General features: G+C 55.1%; 1 protein-coding gene across 6 annotated transcripts in view; it reads left to right on the forward strand.

Moving 5' to 3' along the window:
• Positions 1-5,760: 5,760 nt before the first annotated feature.
• DGKZ (diacylglycerol kinase zeta) overlaps positions 5,761-19,956 on the forward strand; it is a 41,989-nt gene continuing 27,793 nt past the window's right edge. For 3 of the 6 annotated variants that reach the window (XM_065882008.1, XM_065882010.1, XM_065882006.1), the window contains exon 1: positions 17,454-17,614. In XM_065882008.1, coding sequence (XP_065738080.1) covers positions 17,454-17,614 — 161 coding nt within the window. Of the gene's footprint in view, positions 5,979-15,170; positions 15,347-17,336; positions 17,615-19,956 lie in introns of those variants that run through there. The other 3 variants (XM_065882005.1, XM_065882007.1, XM_065882009.1) reach the window with 3 other exon arrangements.

Below are 19,956 nucleotides of genomic sequence, written 5' to 3' on the forward strand. Positions count from 1 at the left end.
AGATTAGAAAATTGTCAGCATCCAAGTGGTATGTTAAAGTCTTGGGTCTGGGGGCTTCCCTGGTGGTGCAGTGGTTGAGAGTCCACCTGCCGATGCAGGGGACATGGGTTCGTGCCCCGGTCCGGGAGGATCCCACATGCCGCAGAGCAGCTGGGCCGGTAAGCCATGGCCGCTGAGCCTGCGCGTCCGGAGCCTGTGCTCCGCAACAGGAGAGGTCACAACAGTGAGAGGCCCGCGTACTGCAAAAAAAAAAAAAGTCTTGGGTCTACACAAAGTGAAGAGAGATTTAGGGAAGGACTCCAGGGAAGTTGGACATTAAGAGACAGTGGAGGAAGAGGAGTGAACAAGAAGGCTGAAAAGGAATGGTCGGAGAGGGGAGAAAAACCAGGAGAGGTGAGTGCCCCAGAAACTGATGGAGAGAGCTTCTAGGAACGGTGCTCACAAGTGTCAGATGCTATCTGAGAGGCTGGAAAAGATGAGAAGACAACGTGTCTATTTGCTTTGATAATGAGGAGGTCACCAGTGACCGTGGCTGGAGCTGTGTAGGGAAGAACTGGGGCAGAAGTGAGACCCGGGTGGAAGTGAGGACAGGTGGGTCGGATGTGAAGACTGGGGTAGACGGGGAATGTAGTGAACACTTGTCACAGAGGGTGGCAACTAGAGGGGGGATGTAGGAGAGATCAAGAGCAGTTTGGGGCTGCTCTTTTAGATGGAGGAGAGTTGACCATGGTTATTTCTAGAAGACAAAGACCCAATAGAGAGGGAAGATGATGGATGATGGGGGTGGGTGGGGGAGAGGAAAGGATTCAGGGAGAAGGTGGAAGGATCCACTTTTTTTTTTAAAAGAAATACTTTATTCCTTTTTTAAAGATTGATTTATTTTTAAATTTATTTTATTTATGTATTTATGGCTGAGTCCGGTCTTAGTTGCGGCACATGGGATCTTCGTTGAGGCATGCAGGATCTTTCGTTGCAGCATGTAGTCTTCTCTCTAGTTGCCGCATGCGGATTTTCTCTTCTCTAGCTGTGGTGTGCGCGGGCTCCAGGGTGCGTGGGCTTTGTAGGTGTGGCGCTCAGGCTCCAGAGTGCGTGGGCTCTGTAGTTTGCAGCACGTGGGCTCCAGTTGAGGCGCGGGAGCTCAGTAGTTGTGGCGTGCAGGCTTTGTTGTCCCGCAGCATGTGGGATCTTAGTTCCCTGACCAGGGATCAAACCCGCATCCCCTGCATCACAAGGCAGATTCTTTACCACTGGACCAGCAGGGAAGTCCAAAGAGATCCGCTTAGGACTGGAGAAGCCTAGACAGAAATGGAGGGCACGCTGTGAGTGCAGAACATGGAGAGACAGGAAACTGAGGGAGCCCCCATAAGGCTGTGAAGTTTGGGGATGGGCAATGGGGACGGTGGGCATGGGAGCTGCACTGGGGAGAAGGGGGAGAGTTTGAAATAGTCACTCAGAGGAGTAGGAGACAAAGCCTCATCCTTCAACAGATATTTACTGGGACTTCCCTGGTGGCACAGTGGTTAAGAATCTGCCTGTCAATACGGGGGACACGGGTTCGACCCCTGGTCCCGGAAGATCCCACATGCCGCAGAGCAGCTAAGCCCATGTGCCACAACTACTGAGCCTGCTCTCTAGAGCCTATGAGCCACAACTACTGAAGCCCGGGTACCACAAATACTAAGCCTATGTGCCGCAACTACTGAAGCCCACATGCCTAGAGCTCGTGCAACAAGAAAAGCCACCGCAATGATAAGCCCATGCACCACAACGAAGAGTAGCCCCTACTCGCCACAACTAGAGAAAGCCGGCACGCAGCAACGAAAATCCAACACAGCCCAAAATTAAAAATTTTTAAAAACCAAATATTTACGGAGTATCCCTTAGGTACATGGCACCATGCTGACCTTGGAGCACAAACAAGACCCAGCTCCTGATAGCAAAGGGCTTGAAATCTAGCATCCTCCCATTATTGATTTGCGACCATCCGCCAAGCATTGGACTGAGAATTTTACATGTCCAATTAGGAATCAAAATAATCCTAAAGGGTGAGTATTTTTATAGATGAACAACATGGGGTTCAGAGAGGTGAAATGACTTGACCAAGGTCATACATCTAGTAAGTGGCAAAGTGGGTACTTGAAGACAGGTCTGTTTGGCTTCAGAGCTTATGTTGCCCCTCCGGCTCTCCAGTTCTCATCCCAGCACAGCTTCCTCCCTCCTTCCCCACAGCCGAGCTTCTTATCCTTGCACAAGATCCAAGCACAGTGGGGCGTCCTGGAGCCCAGGGTTTGGCAAGTTGGTCAAAGCATGGTCATCTGCGGTCACCACCCTATGCCTGTCCATCCCAGGCAGTCTTCCCCACCCATGTTAGGAGGCAGGGTTAATCCCCTCACACAAGCCACCTGTTGACATCCCGCCTCCTCAGCGCTGTGTCACTGCTGCTAAGGGGGCACATCCCCAGTATGGCCCCAGTGATGGAGCTGCAGCTCTGCACTCTACTGTCAGCCCTGGCAGCTGGCCTTGCCGCAGACACGTGTGATGGCTTTCACGGGGCCAGTCATCCTACTCAGGTTGCCACAACAAACCCTTTGTTACACCTGGAAACCAAAGCTCTAGCAGCAGGGAGAGCAGCTGTGGGCGATGCCTGGAGCTGGGATGGGCCAGGGCCAGGCTCCAATTCCAGAGGGTGGACCACCCTGGCCAAATGGGGCACCTATCTGATGTGGGTAACAGGTGCCCCTTGGGGCATTGGGATGGAGGAGACAGGCTGGGAATTCACCTCCAAAGGAGCCCGAGTCTCTCTGTCATCGGGGTGACAGTTAAGAGCATGGGTCTGATGTCCATGCTGCACTTTTGTATGCGACCTTGGCAAATTACCAAACCTCTCGAAGCCTCAGCACCCTCAACTGAAGAACAGTACCCACCCTCCTAAAGTTGCTGTGAGAGGTAAACGAAAGCTTGCACATGAAGACCTTAGCACAAGGTCAGTTATGCAGTAAACACTCAAAAGGCATTAGCTATTGTTTTCTGAGCACAGAGACGATGGCTGCAGTCGTTCCATGAAGAGAGTTGCAGCTGGGAGAGGCTGCAGAAGGTGGTCAAGCGGGTCGGGGTGGGAGCGAGGGGGGCTTTCATTTTTCCCTTGGATTCTCGGGAAGAGGGCAGAGCCACAGCTAAAAAATAATGCGGTCAGCAGCTGGTCCTAAGTGGGGAAGGTGTGAGGACAGAGTGGAGAAGCTTCACTTTAAAAAGGACTGAGCAGGGAGAGCTTCGAAGGAAAGAGCTGAACAAGAAACCAACAGGCAACCCAGCAGCTAAGCAGCTGTGAGGGAATGTCAAATCCAGCTAGAATTACCATAATTCTTGGTATAGGCGGCCTGGGTGTTTGGAAAATTAGCAATCCTAAAGGCAATCTCAGGGGCGAAGATGTGGGGAAGGAGGAACTCCCAAGTGCCCCAGCCCACCCTCTTCAGCAACAGGGCTTCTTTAGAACTTGGCTTTAGGGAGGAAGCTCCCCTGTGGCCAAGCTGTTTAATGCAATTCCATTTATACCATTCATCCAAGATGGGATTGCTGGACCAGGAGAGAGGGTGGAGGCAGAGCTGGGGCATCCGCCTTTTGGGAGTTTACAGATGAGGGAAACGGGCAAATGTGAGGCTGTTACTGTGTGGCAGGCAGCACGGGAGAGTGGAAGAGGGCATGAGTTCTGGGGCCAAAATACCTAGATTTAAATCCTGGCTCACCACTCACTCACCTCACCTGAGCTATCTTGAGCAAATAAAGCACTTGAATGACATCTCAGCGTCCTCATCTGTAACATGGAGGAAGTGATAATACCTACCACCCAGGCTTGTGGTAAGAATCAAATGAGATGTTAATTATTGTTAGAGGGTGAAGGGGAATGCCCAGAGAGGGGCCCAGGAAATAGTTATGGGGCTGAAGGAGGGAGACAGCATCTGTAGTGGAGTGCCAGGAAGGGTTCATGGGAGATGTGGCACCTGAGAATGGCCTTGATGGATAGACAGGATTTCAGAGAAGGGCACATATTCCAGGCAATGGGAACAATGTGAGCAAAAGCACAGAGCAGGACAGCCACTGTAGGGCTGGCGAGAGTTGGAGGAGCCTTGAGCAGTACAGCTCTCCCCGCTCTGTAATCCATTCTCTACCTCTGAGAATCTGGTCCTTCCCACCTTCCTGGGCTCACAGTCAGTGGGAAAAGATAAGACAGACTAGACTAGACACTGGGTGCAGAGGGCAATGGGATCTGGGAGGAAGAAGAGTGCCTTTCAGCTGGAGCCATCCATGGAGACTTCCTGGAAGAGGAGGCATTTTAGTGGATCCTCAGAATTTGAAGTACAGCAACAGAAGGAGATTTCAGATGAACAATGCTGTACAGCCCTGATGCCAATTCCCAGAATAAGGAACACAGATGAGTGGAAGGAAATGGATGGAATTGGAGGATAGGATGTGGGAAGATCAAGGCAGGCCTCAAATGCTAGGCTGAAGTATAGGCAAGGGGGAACCACTAAATACTACAGAGGGAGAGTAAATGCTGCGGTCAAAGGTTGACTTCAGAAAGATGAGTCTGGGGTAGTAGATAGGAGGCATTAGACCTGAGAAGCTAACCAGGGTCCCACCATCATCCAGATGTAAGGCTCAGGTGAAGAACACCCCAATGACAAGAGGAGATGATGCAAGGAGGAACCATGGGATTTCCAGGGGGAAGAAGACCCCAAGGAGACCTCTAGTCTTTCCTTTCGTAGTTGGGTCCCCCCTCTCCCGACCCAGGAGGCTGATTCAAACTTCTGGGAGACCCTGGCCCAGGAGCCTCAGGGGGCAGGTCACAAGAGGCAGCTGGGCCTTGAGGAGGCTGCCAGGCTCCAGGGTCGGGAAGCTCTCCATCCCACACCCACCCCGAGCTGGGTCCCTCTCCCGGATGGGTTGAGAAGAGCTCTAGGCCTAGAGGCAGTGTTACCGGCAATCGGGTCCATCCCCACATTCCAGGCGTCCAAGAGTATGTTCTCCTTCCTGTGCCCCTTCCCCAAATCGAACTGGGTTTGTAAAGTCCCGTGGCGCCGACGGGGTTAAAGCCAGCTCGTGTCACCGCCCCCGCCACCCCACCTGCCCGCCGCAGCGGCGAATGCCGAAGCCGGAAAGCGCGGGACAAGGTGGGTATATCACAGCCGCTGAGCGACGGGCGGGGCGGTGATTGGCCGCTGCCAAGCTGCAGGGTACAGGGGAGGGGGCGCAGGGGTGGGCTTTGGCGGGCGCCCAGGGCTGGGTTCGTGCCCGCCGCCGGCTGGGCCGGGCTCGCTCCTCCAGTGCTCGAGCCGGGCTGGCTGGGCCGGGCGGCGCCCTCCGCACCGGACCCCGCGGGCTGGCGGGTGTCTCTAAGGTGACACTCCGGTGCGCGTCAGCGGCGGTGGCTGCAGGCGCGCGCTCATCGCCCGGGCTCTGGCTCCGCTCAGGCTGCGGCTCCAGCCGTCCGGGGGCCGCCCCAGCGCTCATCACGCAGCACCCCGACACCCACCAAGACCCCCTCCCGAGGGGCCCGGGAAGATCCCCGCCGGCCTTTCCGAGGCGCAGTGTCCAGCAGCTGCCGCTCCCGTCGTCTGAGCCCCGGCGTCGGGAGGGGCGTGCGGGACCCGGCGCTGACCTCCCTCTCCGCCTCGCGTTCCCGGGCCCAGGAAGAAGGGAGACTGAACTTGAGCAGGGAACCCCGAAAGGCCGCAGGAGCCGCGGGAAGAGGGCGGCCTGAGGATGGCCGAGGGGCCGGGCGGCGGAGGGCCCCGCGGGGACGGGGCTGGCGGAGGCTGCCGCGCAGCCGAGGAAGAGGTGGTGCGGCGACGCTGCCGGCGGGGGGCGGAGGCCGAGGTCTCGCAGCAGCAGTGGCTCGAGGCGCCACGGGGCATGGCCGCTGGACCCCCGGTGGAGGAGCGGTTCCGCCAGATGCACCTACGAAAGCAGGTGTCTTACAGGTAAGAATGCGGGTAGAGGGGAGCCCAGCGCTTGGGACCACTCCCCTTTTCAGTCAGCAGTCATTGAGCGCCTGCGGCTTGCCTGACACTGCTCTAGGCCCTGGGTTTTCAGAAATGACTACCAAGGGGTCTCTGCCTTCTGTGTCCAAGGGGGAGCTTCTGGGACCCCTTCTCTAATGAACAGTGAAAGCCCTGTTCATTCAACGTGAAATTACTGATGCCCGCTGTGTGCCAGGTATGGTACTGGGCGCTGAGGGGAAAAATAACCAAGACATGATCCTACGAACCTCTATCTGCTGGGGAGAGCCAGGAGATGCTCCTGGCTCTTCTTCTAGGGGAAAGAGGGACCCCCTACTCATTCAATAGGCCTTACTTGAGCTTTCCTGTAGGCTGACCCTGTGCTAGGCACTGGCCTGTGGAAGTGACCGAAATGATGCTCGCTGCCACCATGGCTGAGACCCTGCTGCCTAGAGAAGGGGAAGGAATCCCCTCCTGGACCCCTCTGCCCAAGCAGACCTTCACCGGCATCCCAGTGGCAGACTGAAACTTGCACTCCCACCCGAATCTTCTTAAACGTCTTCTGCCTGTGAAAGATTCCCGGCCTCCCAGGTCCCACCACCTATGCCCAGAGGAATCAGCTGGAGCGGGCCCCAGAGACCACTTTTATGATTTGGGATGGGGTGGGGGAGGACTGCCCCTCAGTAAGGGTGCGTACGTTACACAGAGGAGGGATCTGAGGAGGGTGGTGGAGGCAGGACAGGGGCGGCCCTCGCCATCCTCTTCCTCTCCCAGACCACAGCCTCAACCAGGACTTGCTGCCCCTCTAAAGCCCCTGGCTCAGAGGGGCCTTTGGAGGGTCCAGCAGGGACAACGAGGTGTCTGTAGTCCTTGAAACCATCGGCCTGTTTAGAGAGGACAAATTTCCTGTTTACAACCCGGGGACTTGGGATGTGTCTGAGGCTGCCCTGCTACGTGGGGCTTCTGGGAGGGTGTTTCATAAAACTGACCAGTCCTGGGAGCTTGAAGGACCCCAGTATTTTTAATGGCTATGAGACCATCGGGCCTCCATCACTTGGGGGAAGATGAGAGAGAACAGGAGGGGACTTTTCCACCATCATGAAGTGAGATGCTCGGAATAAACGGGCAGGAAGTTACGTTCCCATGGGCCCTACCTTCACTGTCTGGGGCCTATGAGGAATCGGGAGTACACTGAGCTACATTACTGAGTTCTTCTAGAACACCGTGCTGAGAGAAGGGCGTCGTCCGTCCCCTAGCTGCAGAGAGAAGGGCCCCTGAAAGTCCCCTGGGGGAGGAGAGAGTACAAAGAGACTGATGGGTGATGGGGCATAGAATAAAAGTAATATTAGTCTGGGAGTCGGGAGGCCTGGCTTGTATTCTCACTCTGCCAGTGACTTGTGTGTCCTTGAGCTAGACAATCTCTCTTTCTCTCTGGGCCTCAGTTCTTCACCTATGACATAAGAGGGTGACCCAAGGTCAGGAACAAAGAGCACCTGGAGCTGAAAAGGAAGCCAGAGTGCCAGAGTGGGGTAGAGGCTCAGAGGGATGGGGGCAGAGAATAATCAAAAGGCTGAGATCGAGGATGCTGTGTGCGCACACACATGCACACTCACACACACGCACACTCAGAGATAGCCACAAGGGCTGGGGTTCCCCCAGGGTGGTTCCTGAATGGAGGCCCCTCCACAGCCCAAACTTGAGGCCTCTAGTCACTAAGGATGCAGGGTCACCAAGCTGTGGCTCCTCTCTGACTGTGAAAAGATCAGGAGACCTCCGGGTCACCTGTGTGAGGGCTGCAGAAGAAGCACCAGGGCGGATGCCAGCTGTCACCCCTGGACAGATCAAGTGAGGCACCTCCTCATACCTTGCGGTTAGGCCAGAAGCCCCATCTTAGGACCAGAGCAGGACAGAGCGTCAGGTCAAGAAGAGCACCCTGGGTAGAGGGGAGAGGAAGCCCTGGGAAAGAGACAGAGCCCTGGGCTGCCCAGGGGACCCCAGTGGAATGACTCAGCCCTCCCCTGTGGCTGCCATCCTAAACAGCCTTGTGACCAATGCTGCTCTTCCTCATACAAGCCGCTGGGGGCTGGCAAGAGCCAGGCCCACGGTGGCCCTTCCCACATCCTCTGCCTGCCACAGTTCCACGCAGCTCTGGCTTGCAACTAGACCTCCCACCCCGCTGTGAGGAGTTGCTAAGAAAAGCAGTTGAAAGCCATTCACAGAGAGAAAAGGCTTTTAGACAGAAATGCGGGGGCAAAAAAATCCGAGGGCGAGGGGTGGCAGCAGAAGCAGGATTGAGGCCTGGCTGCCTCTGACATAAGTGAGGATGGGGATTTTCAGCAGCACAGTAGGAGCTTTTAGGGACGTGGAGGTTTCTGGGAAATAGGTTCCCTTTACCCCACAGCTCTGGTGTGGGCTGGAAGCAGCCCTGGCAGCTGTTTTAGTGGGATGGAGAGATGGCAGGTCTCTGCCAGTGGAAACTCATAGGGAGAGGGAAGTGGGAGGACATCTTGTGTCTGCATCTGGGCCTGAGGAAAACTCCCAGACACTCAAGGAAGTCCTAAATGCTCAGGGTTGGGCTCAAGGGACCATTGGAGGGTGGCCTCCAGCCTGGGAGAAGCCAGGGGTACAAGGGACACTGGATTTGGTCTGAAAGGAGCAGTCAGAAGATGCAGAACTTGAACCTCTGGAGATAAGCCCAGTGGTTCCCAAATCAGATCAGCTGAGCATCTCTTTTAAAATCATTTCTAAAGCCCTTCCTGGAGATCCTGTTACAGAGAGTCTGGGATTGGGCCTGGGCATGCCAACTTTTAAAAACCTCCCCAGGTAATTTTGACAGCCAAGTAGGTTCAGAAACCACTGACTTCACCTGCGGAGAAGCTGGAGGAGAGAGAGCAAGGGTAAAGTGTGAGCTGGATCACTGGGGTGTGGCTGGTAGGGGGCTTCCCTGTCCTGGGTGCTTTTGTGGCCCTAGAAAGACCTTGAAGGAGGGTCAGCACCTCTGTCTGCAGCTCTGACCCTGGGCCAGACACTGTATGAGATGGAAGCATGAGATAACATTCTTCCCTCAACAAAAGTATGATTCCATCCAGGGCCAGACAGTAAATATTTCCAGCTTCACAGGTCACATGGTCTCTGTCACTTCGCTCTGCAGTCACCGTGTGCAAAAGCCTCCACAGACAATATGGAAACCAGTAAGCGTGACTGGACTCCAGTAAAACTTTATTTATAGACGCTGAACTTTAAATTTCATATCATTTCTACTGTCACAAATATTCTTTTGCTCTTTTCCAACCATTTAAAATTGTAAAGACCATTCTTAGCTCACAGCCATACAAAATCAGGCAGCAGACCAGATGAAGCCCTTGGCCATAGTTTGCCAACCCCCGATCCAGCAGATGGGACAGGACAAACACATGGGAAAGACAGCTGATGGTGGGCATTAGGAATTAACATGGGCATTGGGCAAAGTGGCACATGCATTGCACTGAGAGAGGCAGTGCAATGCACATGCATGCAGTCTTCAGGGTCAGAGAAACCTGGGTTCGAATTCCAGCTCTGCCCCTTGCTAGCTGGGTAAATCACTTTCACCTCTGACCCCATTTCCTCTATGGAAAATGGGAACAATAATACCTGTACAAGAGGGTGGCTGGCAAGATGAAAGAAGATAAGAGATGTAAAGTTCCTGACTTGTAGTGTGGGTGAGACACAAGTTAGATCTTCTGCCCTCTATAGCTGGACCTTCTTGTGTGTTGGGGCCGGGGAGAGGTTCAGAAAGGCCCCTGAACGAGGTTCGCCCTGAGTGATGGATGGCTGATGAGACCTGGGAGTGGCAGAGTTTAACAAAGGGTAAGAGCAAGGGCTGAGCCTCTGTGCACGTCCCAGGCTGCAATCCTCCCCCTGCCCCCTCCACCCCCACGGAGGGGCTGGGGGGAAGCGACTGGGGGTGCCAGCTGGCAGGGGAGGGTGCCCCCTGCTGTGGGCATGGGACTGTGGGTACCAAGCTCCTCGAGGGAGGGGCACCTGATCCAACTCTCCCTGCTGCTATTTACCAGAAGCTAAAAATAACCAAAGAGTGACAGGGAGATGGGGCCGATTTGTAATTTAAATAGCAACGGGATAAAGCAAAGAGCTGCAAGAGATCACATTCTGTCCTGAATTTAAAATGCAAAAACCGGGGGCAGAGAGAAGAGCTGGAGCTGGAGGAGGGGGCCCGCTGCCAGAGGAAGCAGGAAGCCGGGGGTCTATCGTTCTCCTTCCTTTGGGAAGGGCGCGGGCCCAGGCCCGGCCCGGAACTCCTTCCTCCCCTCAGGGACCCAAGATTCTTGCTGACTTGTGAGTCAAAGGCCAGGAAGGCTGTGCCTAGAGGTGGGGCCAGGCTTATGTGAAGGCGGAGTTGTAGGGTTGGGATTCCAGAAGGAGGGTCTTATCTGAGCCTATTTTAGCCCAGGGCGCTTGAGACAGGCCCCCTCAGCATCTCATGCCCTGCACCTCCCGCACCAGAGGACATAAGTACCTTGGGCCTTTTGGAGGGGAGCTGGGAGGACCAGTTCCAGCAGAGGCACTTGAACAGGTTCTTCTCTGCTGTGCTGCTAAAAAGACATCAGGAAGCCTGGGTTGGAGTCTCATCTTTCCTTCAGTTGGTGCCATTTCAGAGCAGGGCATACAGAGAAGCCCCCAAGGATCCAGGTCCCAAGCACAAGGGTTAGCACAGGCTAAGGAAGACCTGTCTTTTTTTTTTTTTTTTTTGCGGTACACGGGCCTCTCACTGTCGTGGCCTCTCCCGTCGCGGAGCACAGGCTCCGGACACGCAGGCTCAGCGGCCACGGCTCACGGCCGCTCCGCGGCACACGGGATCCTCCCGGACTGGGGCACGAACCCGCGCCCCCCGCACCAGCAGGCAGACTCCCAACCACTGCGCCACCAGGGAAGCCCAAGACCTGTCTTTAAGGATGCACAAAGTGGGTAGGGAAGGCACCGGGAACACATCTGGTTTCTGCTGGGCCCCACTGTGCTTAACCAGTGTTCTTGGCCTACAGGTGTTTGGGGAAGGAAGACTCATCTGGACTCATAGGATAGGGGGGGATTTGAGGATCACTCGGCAGCATCTTACAGATGAGAAACTGAGCCTCGGAGAAGTTGAGCAATTTGCTAAGATCCCAGTCAGTAACTGGTAGAGCCAGGATCCAGACTCAGATCAGCTTCACTCCAAACCCGTTGTCAGGCTTTCAAGGGCCTGGACGTTCATCCTTAAGGCTCTCTTCTTTTGGCTCTGTACTAAGTGCACATATCCCTGGGAGGGGTAATAGCAAAGGAGTGTGAGGGCTGGAAGGTGGTTCTGCAATCAGGGTTTGTGATCCAACAGATGGGGACGGGAGGCTTGAAGGGCAGGAGACCTGCGGATCTTGCCCTGGGAGCTTGGTGCTGCAGTCCAGGCCTGAAGCAGCAGGAAGCTCCTCAGGGCAGATCTAGCTGACCCCGAGCAAGGGAACAGACACCCAAGCTCCTCTCCCCTCCAGCCTGGGGACCTGGAAGGTGCCATAGGCAGTTTCCAAGAGCGATCATGGTTTGAGGGACCACGCTTCACTGCAGAGCTGCCTGTGCTCTGCCCACAGCTCTCTTGCCCCAGTGGGAAAGGGTCCCCAGCCCCTCCTCCAGATTTCCTCCCACACGTGACTTTAATGAGGCTACCCAGAAGGAGCCTAATCAAATTTCCATCTGTCACTAGCCAGCAGCACCTGCAACCCAGCTCAGGTACATCTGTCTCCTCTGTGGAGGTAGAGGCCCAGAACCTGGGCAGGGGCCAAGGTCAGCAGGTGCTTTTCGGCTCTGGGTTGCTCCCAAGGGCCCCCAGCAGGTACCTGGATCACAGGCTTAGCTGCTGGGAAGGGACATGGGCTCCCAAAATCCCTCATGTCTCACCACAGCCACTCATGCGAACGGGAAGCCAGCCCCCCTCCCTCTGCTCTGCTTGTTGGACAGCTATATTCAGCTCATTTCGACTTTCATACGAAGTTACTAAGTACATACTGTGCACCCCGCACAGAGCTAGGAGCTACCCTGGGTTCAAGACTCTTGTAAGGAGACAAGACTCATATGCATAAAAGGTCACATAATAGAGGAATATTTGGGGTGAACAAAGGGGAGTGTCAGAGACACATCAGTGGGATGGGAGTGCTGGCTCTAGAGCAGCATTCGACACTTAGTAGGTATTGATATTTATAAAATATTTGTCATATGAATGAATGAGTGAGTGAAAACCTGGAGATCAGGGAAGGAGATTCAAATGAAACTGTCAGAGCTAGAGAAGATCTTAGAAATCATCTGATCCAACCCAGAGATGTTAAGTGATTTGCCCAGCATCACACAGCAAGGGCTGGGGTTTGAACCAACTCTTTCCACCTTCCCACTTTTGCTCTTTGGGCTGGGGTTTTGAGAGATGGAGATTTTGATTGGCCAAGCTTTATGGGCAGACAGGGCAAGGAGAGCAGCATAAGCAGAATGAAATGGCAGGGGTGAGGGCAGCATGTTAAAAGAAGTGTGAAGAAAGAGGGAAGAAATGTTTATTGAGTACTTACTGTGAGGCAGGCACCAGCATGGTGTGAGCTGAGAGAAAATCTCTGCAGGGAAAGCTTGGACGAAGAGACAAAAAAGAAAGGAACCAGAACACAAGGAGTCTTGAAGGTCAGGCCAAGGAGGTTGGCTTGGCTGGTTGTGAGAGCAGTGGCTGTCCAGATCGTGGGTTAAGTGTTTAGTGCCCTGGTACATTTCTTTTCCCCAGCTCCCACTTGCTCATCCAGGCCACAGAAAGTAGAACACCTCACCCTCTGGGGCCTCAAAAAAGCCCAGAATAATTTTCTTACCCAGATTCCTCTTCCTGTGTGTATCTGGGTGGATTCTGAGGGGTCCCCAGCTCCCCAGTGCTGGCACACGTTGTCCTAGGAACTGCCGAGGGCATCCTCCCCAGCCCTGTGCACCTGTCCCTTCCAGCCTTGTCCTCCCCACCCCACCTGCAAAGTACTGACAGCTTCAGTGAGTACAAGCCCAGGGGGACTGTGGTCCCACAGCTAGGACTGCTCTGCCTCTAGGAGCCTCCAGCCTGCCCAGCTTCCCCTCCAGGCGTCACATTTCCTGCTCCCTGCTACTCCAGGGCTGCCAGAAGCCTCAGACTGAAAACAAGCCCAGCCCCATTTCCTCTGTTTAACTGTTCAAGCTACTTGCAGAATCCCTGGGAGAGGAGGACAGGGCCCTGCAACAGCCTCCTTCTAGAATAGACCTTGGCCTGGCTGGCAGAGTCTCTGCTGGGCCACAGCACACAGGACCTGCCTTGAGGCAGGGTGATGGGCTGGAGGGAGAGCCACTGGGAAAGGGGCTGCCAAGCTTCAGCGGCATCACCTGGCTATGTCCCCAATCCTAGAGGGGCAATAGGATGTCTCGTTTACGGGCACAGACTCTGTGGTGAAATTCTTATTTCTACCATTTACAGGCTGGGTAACCTTGGACAAATGAGCTTAGCCGCTCTGTGCCTCAGTTTCTCCATCTGTAAAAGGAGGAAAATAACAAGATCTATGTCATAGGATTGTCACAAGAATTCAAAGGTTTCTGGCACAGAAATGTCCAAGAAATATCAGCTATTTTTTATTATTACCAAGTATTAATTAGTCATGATTTATTAAGCAAATAGTTATTGAGAAATATTATGTTCCAGTCATGAGGGACACAAAGGTGATTACAGCACCAGATGGAGGTTCCTAAGGGCTGGGATGGCATCGGTGTACATTCCTGTGTCTGCAGGTTCTGTAGCATAAACGTTTATTGAACTGAACTGAATTGAACTGACACCCTTTCTGTCCTCGAGAAATTTACAATCTTTCCGGGGTAACAAACACATACAGAGCTAAAGAACTAATTATAGAGCAGCGTGACTAAAGAGTGCTTAAGGAATGTATGATTTCCATCCCAGAACCAACCCTAATAACAAAGAGCCAGCGCATGCCTTACTATTTATTTACCAAATCCTCACGATGGCCTCAAAGTCCACCCAGTGTGGCCTTTTTGCTATTCTTTAGACACATCAAGTCCATTCCTACTCAAAGGGCCTTTGCTCCTACTGTTCCTTCCACCTGGACTGCTGTTCTCCCAGACTGTCACATAATGTGCTCTCTCAATTCACGTGTCTCACGTGTCACGTGTCACCTCCGGAGGCCTTCCCCAGTCCCCCTAACCTAAGTAACATCGCTGTCATCATCCTCCTCCCCCTTCGCCTTGGCTTTATTTTTCTCTATAGCTCATCTCATCTCATTACCGGACATTATTTCATATATTATTTGTTTAGAATAGAATCTAAGCAACATAATGTTAGAGCGCTGGTTCCTTGCACACTGCTATCTAGTCTGATACAGTGCCTGATGCACAGATAGAAGGCACTCAATAGATATTTATTGAATGAATTCATTTGTAAACCCTTTCGCCTCTCATTTAATCCTCCTAAAACTCCACAAGCTCAGTTATTACTGTTGCCCCCTTCCATGTTACAGATGAGAAAACTGAGGCTCAGAAAGGCTCCCTGACACACATATTCACCAGTTTATCTGTTTATAGCCTACCTTATTCCAAAAAGGATTTCAGGTGACCTGGAGAGGTAAACCTCTCTGACCTGATCCAGAGTGCACAGCTGGTAAGTGGCAGAAACAGGACGTGCGCCCACATCTTCTAGCTCCATTCTGGTTACTCTCTCCACTCCGCCACTGTCCGTGTGTTAGACGGTGTGGTGCTCACAGAGCTGAGAGGAGAGAGAGCTGTGTGTGGGCTGGGCACGGTCCCAGTGCACCCAGAGGTTGTGAGGGAGCAGGAGACCTCAGCAGGACCAAGAGGTGAAGATCGGAGCAGTTAGGTGGAGAGGAAGGCCAGACTGGGGCCCAGGTTCAGATTCCAGCCTGGGCAGGCCTGCTGGCTGCCTGACAGCCTCTGACTTGGTGCTGTCTCCTGGCTGCTGGGCTGGGCTTGTCCTCACCTGCCTCTTGCCCTCCGGGGCAGCTCCTCTTCCCAGCCAGCCTCCTGCCCTGGCCAGCGGAAGGCGCCTACGAGGCCTATGGTCCTCGACGGGGCAGCCGGCCGGCCTCTCGCAGGGCCCCCTGGTCAGGAAGTGCCGAAAGAGGAAGAGAGTCGCCGGGCAGGATGAGCACACTGGGGGCCGGCCACAGTACCGGGGGAGGCTGCGATGAGGCTGCGGCTCTGGGCCCCGCGGAGGCTCTGGAGACAGAAGAAGGAGAGCGGCCTGGCGCACTGAGGCAGATGTGGCGCTACCGCTCCTGGGACGTGCCACAGATCCCAGCTGAGGCCCCCCAGTCACAGTAGGTACTTGGGTGGCCGGAGAATGAGCACAGGGACCTCTGGCCCTCAGTCCCTCCATGAGTCTTTTATCTGGGGTTGGGGGAGTGACAGAAGTGGGGTTACGCCCCTCCCTGTGTCCAGTGGCTCTGCAGAGGTGCAGAAAATGGCAAAGGGGTTCTTGGCAGGGTGAGAAGGGCTCTGTTGTTTGAATTGCTGGGGCAGTGTGGTGGGGCCTGAGCTTGCAGAAGGCTAGGAGTCGAGGGAGCTAACCGCGGGGGGGTCTGGGCAGAGAAGTCCCCACAAGAGTGTGGCATTGGGTGCCTTGTGCAGACTCAGTGGGGTCTTCAGTAGCCTCTGGTCTCCTCCCTCAGAGCTTGGTGTCAGAAGCATTGGGAAACTTTCCCAAAGGGACCCACGCACCCCAGGAGGACCGTGTCCGGCCCACTTGCAGATTTCACTGCCACCCTGGCACCTGCAGCTGCTGGGAGGGCTGGTGCCCCATTTCCCTGGTCTCCAGGCCTAGAGGAAACGTGAAGGAAGCTGGGAGAAGGTTCTGAGCTTCTAGATGCTGGCTATTTTTTTAAAACGGCAGGCTTGCCCACATGTCACAGCTCCCGGCACTGGCTATGTGTGGCAGGCTGAGGCTGGAAAAGGGGCTGCCAGAACCCCAGAGAGGGTGAAAGTGAAGTGACACAGGATGTGGCTTTGCAGAGAGGAGTGCTAACAGAAACAGCAGGCAGCTGATATGGGCATCGGGGTGGCAGGGTTTGGAGGGAGAAGACCCATACTCTCCAGCTTCCTGGCCTCCTTTTGTCAGCCCTGCAGGGGCTATCAGAGGCTGCCCCCAAGCTGCTGATTCTCAAGCATGTGTACTGGCTGTGCCACCACAGGCGACTGCTCTGGTTCCACTTGCTGTCCTCATCTCTTGAGGGGGACAACCTTTGCTGCCCATGGGGGTGTGTTTGTGTGTGGTTGTGAGGTATATTTCTGGGTGGGTGAGGTATATGTAAGAGGGATGTGGCAACATGTAACCGTTGTCCTGGGTTATATTTGGGAATAGGAGAAAGACGTATATGTTCACTGAGGGCATGGATGTTGCGGAATGAGAGTGTGGTCCTTGCTTTTGTGTATGTATTTATGAGTATGTAAGAGGTGTGCAGGTGATTCCTGTAGTGTAAGAGATTTACAGGTTCCGTCGGATATTGTGTTGGGAAAGTGCTATGTGTTAGGAGTGTGAAAGGATTAGAAACAGCTTTGGATTTAGAAAGATGAATTTGAATGAGAAACGTGTGGTTAGTGTGTGTGAGGGTCACTAAGTGACTTTGGTCCTGGTATACATTTCTGAGTGTGAGAGGCTGGTGTGGGAAGTGTTAGTTTGTGTAATGAGTGAGCATAATTGTGTGAGAGGCGTGTCTGTTCTGTGCGTATGGGGAGCACTGTGTGACTTTTGTTCCCGAGGGCGTGATTTGGGAGAGCAAAGAGGGTAGGAGTGGAGATTGTATGAGTGGCTGTGACGGGCACAGGGTGTGCGAGAGAGGTGTCTATTCCTTGTAGATGTGGGAGGGGAGGTGGTGATAGCCACCCTCGCGAGTGTTCACTTGTGAGTATGTAGGTTGTTTGGTGCGGGGAGACGGGGCTAAGAGGGAGAAAAAAAGGTTGCGTGTGCCTGGGTGCGCGCAGGGGGGCTGTGTCGGGTTGGAGATTCTATTCTGATCCCGGAGGCGGACCAGCTGGGTTTGTGGGCGGGGCTCAGTTGCCCCGCCCCCTCTCGACCCCCCGCCCCCTCTGGCGGCCCAGGCGGGTTGCAGCTCGGCCGGCGGCCGGCAGAGGGCGCGGCGGGCCGGTGCCACCGCGTAGCCGAGGGGGCGTGCTCCGCGGCGGGCAGGCAGCGGCCCGGCCAGCTATGCGGGGTCCTGCGGCCGCAGCTGGCGGCACTTCCTGGAGCGGCGACTGCGGCTGCTTCCCCAACACCTGGGCGTGGAGCGCGGGGACGCGCGGCGCGGGGCGGGCGGAGCGAGCGCGCGCCATGGCCGCGGCGGGCGGCGAGGAGCCGGCTTGCTAAGCCCCGGCCGCCGGCCCGGCATGGGCGTCTTCCGCGGGCCCGCCGCCGGCCGGGGCTAGGGCCGGATGGAGCCGCGGGACGGCAGCCCCGAGGCCCGGAGCAGCGACTCCGAGTCGGCCTCCGCCTCGTCCAGCGGCTGCGAGCGCGACGCCGGTCCCGAGCCGGACAAGGCGCCCCGGCGTCTCAGCAAGCGGCGTTTCCCAGGACTGCGTCTCTTCGGGCACAGGTGAGCGCGGCGGCGGCGGCGGGAGGCATCCCTCGGCCACCTGGTACTGACACCGAGCGGGGTGTTCCCGGGCACCGGCGACCCGGGTTGTCTTGGCGTTGGCGCTGCGTGGGGGTCATCCCCCAGCATCCGGGCACTGGCACCGAGTGGGGGTCATTCCCTGGCACCGGCAGCTTAGCGCGCCTTCTCTGTGGTACCGAGGCAGGGACGGCTTCCAACTCTCCAGCAGGGAGACAGAATCACCTAAACCCCTGGCACCAGCAGGTAGGGCCCCCATGACTGGTCACGATCCCCTTCTTGGCACTGATGAAACAGGGCCCCCTCTGAGCCTCCTGGCCCCATGGAGGTGGGCGGTCACGTCGCCACTCTGGTCCTCGGTGTGGCCGGGTTGCCTACCACCACTGCGTGACATCCGCAGAACATGGCCTCGTTGATACTACCGTTAACGACCCATGCCTGTCCCGGAGCACTGGTCACAGACCTAATCGCTCCGCATCTTCAGCTTCTCCTTGGAGTTGGGGGTTCCTGGCCACCTGTTTTACAATGCTCTTAATTAGCAGGGAGACCTCAACCTCTGCTCTACTAGGCAGTAGGCATATCTCCCCCTACCCGCGTCTAGCCCTGCTGGGAAAGGGATCGGGTGCTGACTCTTCAAGCTCTATCTTGGACTCTCCCCCAGCACGCCAAATGTCACCATATTGTGCCTGTGACGGGGCTTTGACCAGGACTCTGGTGAGGAGCTGTGGGGAGGGTGTGGAAAGATTGAGTGCAGGCAACCCGTGGCATGTGTGCTGGTGTTGGCTGGGAGCCGCTTCCTGCCAGTGCATCTCTGGTGGAAGGTGAGGGGAGATGGAGCCCCATGAGGACTCCACCTGGCTCCCTGGACTTCTCCCTGACTTACCCTGTCCTTCTACAGTGGCCACGGAGCTTGCAGCCTATCAGCTCAGGACCCCAGAGCCAACTCAGACTGGACTCTGACCGCTTGGAGTCTGCCCAGGGTCTCCCTCTCACTTTTCTTCAGTTGTCCAGGCTTCATGGCAATTGGCCCCCCGAGCTTTGTCCTGTCCCTTCCCAGGGTTGACCTCACCCACCAATAACATGGGTCGTCTTTTTCTGTACAAGTTGGCATCCCTGTAATGCTGACCTGTGCCCTCTGCCTGCCCTACCCTAAGCAGGGCCCTGCTCTTTGTGCCTGCACTGTGTTGCCACACACAAAGATCTGGATCCTCACACTGGCAGATGGAGCTCTGTAGGCCCTTGTGAAACCAGGCAGGCTTCAATGCCACATAAAACGGGGCAGGGAACAAAGCTTCTTGTACCTCTGTTTTGTCACCCACAGCCCTGCCTGCCGGAGCAGTTTACACCCAGCTCTGCAGGATGTAGCCTCCAATGTTCACAGGCTTGTGAGGGGGAGGGAGGGGCTCCGCCGGAGGCTTCCTGTCCCTGCCCACAGGGTACCAAGTGTCGGGCTCTTCTGACCTCTGGCTGTTGCCCCTTGTGAAGGGCACAGGTTTGTGTGTGTAGCAGTGAACCTCAGACACATTCAGGAGGAAGGATAAGAAGCAAGAGAACAGCAAGTACCTTTACATAATGCTCTAAAATAATCCGGACAGATGTTATTTCTCCATTTTTATAGACGAGAAGAACACAGGCTCAAAGAGATGAGTAGTTTGCCCAGAGTCACATAGCAGGTAAGAGGCAGAGATAGAGTTTGAACTCTAGTCTGATTCCAAAACCCACATCCTTTTCTCTATACCAGGTTTCCAAACAGAACATCACAGTGACCTCGGGTGCTTTAGGAACTACAGATTCCTAGATCTTACCCTTGGCATGTCTGACTCATCAGGTCTGGAGATGGGGCTGGGCTTTTTTTTTTTTTTTAATTTATTTTTGGCTGCGTTGGGTCTTCATTGCTGCACACAGGCTTTCTCTAGTTGCAGCGAGCCGGAGCTGCTCTTCTTTGCAGTGCGCGGGCTTTTCATTGCAGTGGCTTCTCTTGTTGAGGAGCACGGGCTCTAGGCACGCGGGCTTCAGTAGTTGTGGCTCGCGGGCTCTAGAGCTCAGGCTCAGTAGTTGTGGCGCACGGACTTAGTTGCTCCACAGCATGTGGGATCTTCCCTGACCAGGGCTTGAACCCGTGTCCCCTGCATTAGCAGGCAGATTCTTAACCGCTGCGCCACCTGGGAAGCCCCTTTTATTTTTTTTTAATTATTTTATTTCTGGCTGCGTTGGGTCTTCGTTGCTGTGCATGGGCTTTCTCTAGTTACGCCAAGCGGGGGCTACTCTTCGTTGCAGTGCGCAGGCTTCTCATTGCAGTGGCTTTTCTTGTGGCAGAGCATAGG

This window comes from Phocoena phocoena, chromosome 8 (genome assembly GCF_963924675.1).
Source record: "Phocoena phocoena chromosome 8, mPhoPho1.1, whole genome shotgun sequence".
Lineage (NCBI taxonomy): Eukaryota > Metazoa > Chordata > Mammalia > Artiodactyla > Phocoenidae > Phocoena > Phocoena phocoena.